The following is an 8,823-nucleotide window of genomic DNA, read 5'->3' on the forward strand; positions in this document are numbered from 1 at the left end:
CGTGTATTCATTTGGTGTGACTATGTACGAAATTTTTGGGTGGTGTGAAGCATATCCAGTTAAACAGTTTAAATTTCCGTGGAAAATTGTTGAGTATGTTATATCTGGAGAAAGACTACTTGTCTGAACAACATGTTAAATTCACATTATTCTTTGATATGTGCGTGTTGGTGTCATAATAAAAATGAGAGACTTTCTATATCCGAAATAGAACACAGATTAAATTTGGAATTAAACAAACAAACAATTTAATTTGTGTGATTCTAGTTTTGGGGTTAACTTGAAGATTGGGTTTGAAAATAATATGCAATAAAAATAAAATTATATGTGAAATAGAAATTTTGTAAAACGCAAAAAATAAATGACTTTTGAATAATTTATTCTTTTTTGTGTTTTTTAATAATAACTAAAAAGATTGACCATGAATATTTTATTTCTAAATGTAAAAATATTTCGAATGCAAATTCAATAAAAGTGTCTATTCGTAGGTTTTTAAACAAAGAAAAATGTATATGTATGGGTTTATCATGATTTGGTAGTTTATTCTTTTTACTATTTTTATCAAAAAAACAGTGTTAATAAAAGAAAGTGGTTATGTTGACTTTTCAATATGTTACTACTCACAGAAGGTTAGACAATGAAGATGGTTTAAATTTAACTTTTCATAGATGGCTATAAATCATTTTGCTATCACTATTAAAAAGTTAGCCGTTTTTGATAAAAACATTAAAAAGTTAAACTAAATTAATTTTTATATTGTTTTCAAAAAATTGACCACTTCATTGATATTTGGTCTATCTTTTGGTTGTTGACTCCAACATTTTTGAATCAATTCATATTGACCTTCACTCATATTTTCATTTCTCTCAAGTCGTTTACCCGAAATCACAAATTCTGCTATTTTCCATGGAAACTTAAACCTGTCTTTGTCGTATGCTTCTTCCCATTTTAAAGTTTCGTACAAAGTGACACCAAATGAATAGATATCTGCACTCTTCTTGTACTTTTCTTTTTTCAACACCTCTGGTGCCATGTACACTGGTGTTCCAATACCTTTGGTGAATGTCATGTTCGTCATCAGTAAATTAATATTTCTTGCACTTCCAAAATCAGTCAACTTCGCATTCACTTTGTCGTCGAGATCAAGTGAAAACACAAGTAAATTGTCTGGTTTGATGTCTCTATGTACAATCCCATTTGTGTGTAAGTAAAGCAACCCATTTGCCATATCATTCATGAATTTTATTTTAATTTCATTTTGTATTGTTATTTTATTTTTGTTCTTTATCAAGTCGTTCAAACTGCCAAATTGAGCAAATTCAGTGACCATACATATCTTGTTTGGTATGAACACAGCACCATAAAAGTGGACCAAATAGTCACTTCTAAATTTATCCAACATATTAACCTCCTTTTCAAATTCTGTAATTTTTATTTCGTCATCACACCCCTCTTTCATTTTTTTAATTGCAACTTTGTATCCTCTAAATTCACCCAAATACACAATTCCAAACGAGCCTTCACCAAGTCGTTTTTCCTCTTGTAACTCATGGTAATCAAGGTGTGTTGTCATTTGTGTTTTTGCACTTATTGGTATTTGTTGGACCATTTGTAAACCTTTTTGAATATCAAGACCAACACATACAATTTTCTCTTCGATGTTGCAAGAACAAATTGGTGTTAAAAACATTTCAAATTCACACGCTTCTCCACTTTTTAAATTTACCAAACTTGGCTCCGTTCTGATGTTGTAATTCTCACATTCTTTTAAAACACTAAACTGGATTTTAATTGTATTTTTCGACTTGTTTCCAACACACAACAATTCGCGTGTTTCTTTACCAACTGGAATGTCGTTATTTTCATTGTCATCGTTAACAAAGACAAGTGTTTTCTTGTTGGATACAAGCCATTCATTGATATCATAAAACGCAACATTTGATCGCTTCATTTTGAATACACAAACATTTTGCATCTTCTTTTTGTTTCCAAAGTAATTGTACAAATAGGAAAGTGTAAATAATAGTACTATAACTACAATAATAACTATTACTACAAAAGTGACTGATAGACTTGTTATCAAAACTGTGTTTGAGGTGTCTTCACATAATTTTCTATCATCACTAAGTTGTTTTCCTTGACTACATTTCAAACATTCATTATTAAACGCTTCAATACAAAACTTAAAATGAGTATAATGAACACACTTGTTGTTGACATATATCTTGTCTTTTTGGCACGCTTGACACGTTTCTTTATTTGAACACTTTGAACAGTTTTCAATACATGTTTTACACCGAGGAATAATCGAGTCCAAGTAATACCCCTCTTCACATCGTTTACAACCAAATTGCGTTTTATCTGCGCATCCAACAAGTCCTGAATAACTTTGACACGTCAACATTTCTGATGGTATCAAGAAATAATTTGATTTACATGTAATACACGAAATTTTATCTTTACACCCCGCACACGTGGAGTCACAAGCAACACAATCACTTTGTTCTCTGTAATACCCCTCTTTGCATAGTGCACACCCAATCATGTTTGGCATTTCTTTTTTGCACTTTTTGAAAAAGTCTTCTGTTGGTTCACATGTATTATCTTTATTTAAAAACTCCAATTCTGGACGACATGACAAACAATATGTTGAATTAAAACAAGTCATACAGTTGTTTTCACATTTGTTGCAACTGTTGTTTGTTAAGTAATATCCATCCAAACAAGAAATACACCCTTTTGATGATTTAATTTGACATCTATCCGTTTCACTCTCAGTTTGTTTAGCTTGGCTGATTTTGTTTATACAAATTCCATCATATAATAGAAATCCATTATTACATTCATATATAACAACCATGTAGTTAATAAAAGACTTGGTTGCATATTTAATGTCATTACCAATTATTTTACAATATTGTGAATCATCCGTGTTTTTTTCAACTCTTATATACATCAGTAAACACTTTATACATTTGTTTAAAAATATTATTTCACAATTATATGTTTCTTTTGTTTCACATTGGTTGGTTGTTGTCAATAGATACCCATCTGAACAAGTGATACATTTACCATTAAGACAATTTAAACAATCATTTATGTTACAATTTATACACATATTTTCTTTAATATAAGTATTGATATTTGCAACACAACTCACGCAGTCATTTCCATCAACTGTGTCGCATTTATCGTGTGAAATACACATGTCTTTATTTGTGTTAATCACTTTGTTATTTTCACAGTTAATCCAATGTATTTTAAAATTCACCATTTTACATTTTATGCTATTTGTTTGATCATCTTTACAATTATGACACAAATTATTATTATCGAGGTATTGATCCTCATTACATTTAAAAACCACATTGTTAAGATATGAATAGTTTTTATTGTTGTTTTCACAAATTCCATTTGTATCAAAATGGTTATTATCGTTGCATTGAAGACATATTGTCGTTGTTTTATTTTTATAATAATATTTGTAGCTCGACTCTTCGCAATTTCCAGTCGTTGTGATTCCATTTCCACAATCTTCACAAGTGATTTTTGAGTTTGTTTCACACAAATTTTTGTTGTCAAAAGGTTTACATGTTTTATTCCTTAAATGATATTCAGTTGGACATTTCAGGCATTCGTTTTCTCCATTCTGAAGTTCACAATTTCCATTGTTATTTACACAAACACTTCCAATATAATTTGTGTAGCTTTTGCATTCAACGCAACTTCCTTCAAAGAGTTCAAAAGGCGGATAACATATTTTACATTCTGTTCCATAATTTCCGTAATTCTGACACAACTTACATTTGGGTTTAATGTTATAACATTCGTCACAACTACTTGAATTGTTTTGGTAAAGGTGGCTTGGACATTCACATTGATAATTAGTGACTACAAATCTGACTCTACAAGATGTGCATTGATACTTTTCTGTTTGACTGCATGTTACACAATTTGGCATTTTACTACACGGAGAGCATCGTTTTTCTTTTGGAAAATATCCAACTTTGCATTTTTGACATCCACTCACAACATCACACATGTTTACTTCACAATTATCATCACATTCAACGCATTGATTGTTGTCGAGATATTTTCCTTTTTCACATGTTAAACACCCATTTACTTGGTTGTTTGAACACGTCAGACACGTTTCATGACATAATGAACAGCTTCTGTTTTCAATGAAATAGTGTTGGTTGCATTGAGTGCATCCGGTTGTATTTAAACACATATTTTGTGCACAATTTGTGTCGCATAAAACACATTGTCTTCCGACCAAATAACGAACCTTGTCTGTACATGATAGACAATCATTATTAGAACCATTGTCACATGTAAGACATTCTTCGTGACATTTAGAACAAGTCATATTGTTTTTATAATAACCATTTATGCATTCGGTACAACCCTGGACAGTATCACACTTATTTGTAAAACAATAAGGACTGCATTGTAAACATTTATTATTTTGAAAATATGTATTTTCTTTGCAAGATAGACAGTGTGTACTTTGCATGGAACATGTCTTGCAATTTGAATCACATGGAGAACATCTTTTGTTCTCGATAAAATGTCCATCGGGGCACAACGTACAACCAAGAGTCGTATCACAGTTATTAGTACATAATGTATCACAAACTGTACATAATCCACTATTGTAATATATTCCCCTTTCACATGTCAAACATGTGTTTTCCATATTTGAAGAACATGTATAACATGTTGGATGACACGCAGAACACTTCTTGTTATTAACATAATATTTTACTGGACATTCCGTACACCCCGATATATCAACACATTTACCATAAACACAATTTAAATCGCATTCATTGCAATACCCATTATCAAGATAACGAACATTTTTTACACATGACAAACAGGTGCTTTCGGCATTTGAAGAGCATGTTAAACAATTGGAATGGCATGCAGCACAACCCTTTTCACTCACATAAAAATGATTTTGGCATTGGGTACATCCTTGTGAATCTACACATCTCCCATTCACACAGTTTGTATCACACGCCATACAAACTCCTCCATCAAGATAATAACCGGAATCACAAGAAGTGCAACTCGACTGTGTACCTCCACTGCATGTTTTACAACTGGCGTGGCAACTGGCACAATTCAACCCATTTTTATAATATTTAGGTTTGCACTCGGTACACCCTTGGTTATCAAAACAATATCCAGTAACACAATTTGTATCACATTGATAACAACCAGAATTATAAAGATAATATCCCGTTTGGCAAGCTGAACATTGATCATTTCCAGGTCCACTACATGACGTACAAGGAGATAAACATCTTGAACATCTTGTTTCTGTTATATAATAACCATCTTTACAACTTGTACATCCATTATCATGGCTACAATATCCAATTCGACAGTTTGGATCACATTGTGTACAAACTCCATCTTGTATGTAGTAATTTGCTTCACATGTTATACATTGGTTGTAATTTGGTCCATTACAATCGTTACAATTTTGTGTGCATTTTCCACATCTTTTTCCTTCAACATAAAAAGTGCTCTTACATAAAGTACAACCAGTTTGTCCACATGTATTACAATTGGGATCACACAGCGTACACCCTTTGTTTTCTTTGTAATATCCATCCCAACATTGTGAACATCCAGTTTGAGTACCACAATTATGACAAAATTGGCAAGTTAAACACTTTCCATTTAACAAATATTGCCCATTATTACAATCTGTACATATTTCTTTAGAACTACATGTTTTGCAATTACTGCTACAATAATCGCACTCAAAATCACTGTTTAAATATAATCCATCATAACAAGAAGAACACTGAGATGTATATGAATTGCATTGTTTACACACAGAGTTAGCACATCGATTACACGAACTTTTATCATAACCGTAAACATAATATCCATCATTACAAACCATACAAACATTGGGATTTCCCATTTTACAAGTGTTACAATTTGAAACATAACACGTTTCTTTTTTAACCTTTGTTTTTTTATTGACTATATATTCTTCAAGTTTAAACTCTTTTTGTTTATCAGTAAACTTCATTTTTATTTCGGTTCCATTTGGCAGATTTACATTTAGTTTTGTGTTTATACCACATTCTATTGTAGTATTCATATCGAATTTACTTATCGATATTAACAATCCTTCAACACACCATTGATACGAAGTCGGACATCCGACATTGGTATAAACACAAATAATTGTGTTTTCTATTTTACACCACTTTAAACTGTCCGACAACACAAACAATAAGATCAAAATCATTCTGAATGAATTAAAAAGATTATAAAATAAAACATTCCATTTGTAAAACATCAAACTACAAAGTTGTTGTGTTGTTGATATGGAAACAAAAATTTATATTAATTATATTAAAAAAAATAATTATTTGTTTAAAAAATACAATAGGAAATAACTTTAAGTTACAGTAAGAGGAAATATAGGTATGCCAAAAAATGACCACAATTATTGGTTATTTTTATACATGAAATTATATTAATAATTATTCAAATAATCAATAAAATGAAAAACACCAAAATAAATTTATATTGAAATTAGCAATTTTTTCTCAACATTTCACCTTTTCCCTTGACTGTAAAAAACATTAAATAATATATTTCAAAACCGAAACATTTAGATGTTTTATTAATTTGAATTATTAGTTTTATTTGAGTTGTCCAACAAAATAAACACAAAATACTTCTCGACCCTATTTATTAACCGGATTTTATTTACATGTTTGTAAAAGAAATTTGAGAAGTAATATATATTACATTGAATCATGATAAAATGAATATTAAACTCTCAATCATTGTTGTTTTTTATTTTTACGGTATATATTCTAAATGTTAATGTGATTGTAATGATTATCACAAGTATAAATAAAAATAGTTCAATTGAGAACAATATTATAATAATAATCACCAACTACAAAATTTGTGTTTTACATTAAATCATATTACGCTTAAATTATACCTTACAGTTTGTTTTGAAGGTTTTGAATTGATTATTTGAATAAATTTGAAAAACAAACACAATTTTATTGGCAAATAACACAATACTTAATTTCGCATAATTTGTTTGTTATTTAATCAACATATATGTTTTTAGTTATTAATTTTTGACATTTTAAACATTACTTAATGTAATATTTACAACACATATAATGATAACATATTTTGGCAAACTATCATTATTTAATATTATTTAATTTATTAAATCAACAATTGAACTTTTATTTGTGGTGTTACACAAAATATTAAATTACATGAGAAACAATTAAATACGACATGATAATATCTTTATATAAACTGTTTTTCAAAAGTCGGTACTGTCATATTTTTAGAACTTCCTAAAGTCCCGTTTTTTATTTTTGTTTTTTCCTAAAAAAACAAAAAATCGAAAGTACTGACTTTATTTTGAAAAAAATACCAATCCCGTTCAATTATTTTCGTACAAATTCGGGAAAATATCGGAATATTAACCATCTTTTTCCAAAAAACCCGATCCCGTTATTTGATTTGACCATAACTCGATACTTCGCAACATATACACAGCATTGTTGACCTAAAAGCACAACAATTAACGTTTAAGTGAATTGGGATGTTGTTGTTTGTGTCGAGTTTTAACTGATAATTACTTTCGTTAAAAAAATATTTTCAATTAAAAACAAACATGTGGTTATCTTCTCTGAATAAAAAATAATGAAATAAAGAGTTCCAAAAACACCAAAAATTACAGCAAATGTTTGATAATTTTGACAGGCATAAGTCAAAATTGTCAAAGGGCAACACTAGAAAAATAATACAAAATAACAATATTGTTTTGTTATTGGATATTTTAAAAAAGATGTTCTCACTGAAATGCTCAAAAAGAATGTCGACTTTATAAAACCCAACAAAGATAAATTATCAAATCATTTTGTTATTTTTATTGTTATTGTGACAACACTACTAAGCATACTAATCTTCGAACTAAGCTTTTGTTTTGTGAATATTTCATTAATTATTAAAATGTTTGATAATGAAAAAGACTGACATATAGTTTATTTGCTTTTGTACTAAAATGCACTTTTGGGATAATTCGTGTGTTTTTCTGAAACAAAAATCCCGTTATTTCAAATTTTATATGGAATTTTTTAATGCTTATAAATTCTTCAAGTAAAAAATTATTTTTTGAAGACCGTTTTTCTCTTTTTAACTTGGAAAAAATAAGCGAATTTATTACAAAAAACGATTCCCAAAAATAATAAACAAAATAAACACAAAAAATCGGGACACCTCAGTACCGACTTTTGAAAAACAGTTTACAAATAAATAAATGTTATCAAAATTTAAACAAAATAATAATTCTTTGCATCATCTTGTTAATTACATAATAATTTTTACAACTTTAAAAATATTCATTTTCTAATAAATTTATGTTATAAAAATTATATTTGCTTTCAACAGATAGACTTTATAAACACAAATTATCTGATTTAGCGACGCCATTTTCAATGTTTATTAAAAAAACTTTTACATTGATTGAAACTACTGTTTTCAAGTTCCGATTTATATTGTGACATATTTACTTGTTTAAAGCGAAACAATAATATTTTTTTTTATAATTAAGGGTTTATTGAGGATAAGGTGTATCCTCAGTATCAAAGCTATCCTTATTAAAAAATATTTTTCTGAGGATACAAAAATCAAATCCATAAGGTTCAGTTCCCCATAAGGCCCACTCTCATAACTCAAGTTATAATTTACACTTAATATTTCGAGTCAAAGTTCAAATTTTAAATAATGGTAATAATTTGTCATAAA

At 29.0% G+C, this 8,823-nt stretch overlaps 2 protein-coding genes across 2 annotated transcripts; one reads left to right on the plus strand and one right to left on the minus strand.

Moving 5' to 3' along the window:
• Position 1: 1 nt before the first annotated feature.
• On the plus strand, positions 2-127 carry EIN_196500 (protein kinase, putative; the record flags this gene model as incomplete). The annotated part of the gene is made up of 1 exon (XM_004255331.1): positions 2-127. A coding segment is annotated over one exon (126 nt), but the record flags the coding sequence as incomplete, so codon positions are not given.
• Positions 128-751: 624 nt separating this feature from the next.
• On the minus strand, positions 752-6,280 carry EIN_196510 (protein serine/threonine kinase, putative; the record flags this gene model as incomplete). The annotated part of the gene is made up of 1 exon (XM_004255332.1): positions 752-6,280. One exon carries the CDS (start codon positions 6,278-6,280, stop codon positions 752-754), a length of 5,529 nt encoding a protein of 1,842 aa, XP_004255380.1.
• Positions 6,281-8,823: the final 2,543 nt, after the last annotated feature.

The sequence above is a fragment of the Entamoeba invadens genome, assembly GCF_000330505.1.
Source record: "Entamoeba invadens IP1 unplaced genomic scaffold scaff_1105074724767, whole genome shotgun sequence".
NCBI classification, from domain to species: domain Eukaryota; phylum Evosea; order Mastigamoebida; family Endamoebidae; genus Entamoeba; species Entamoeba invadens.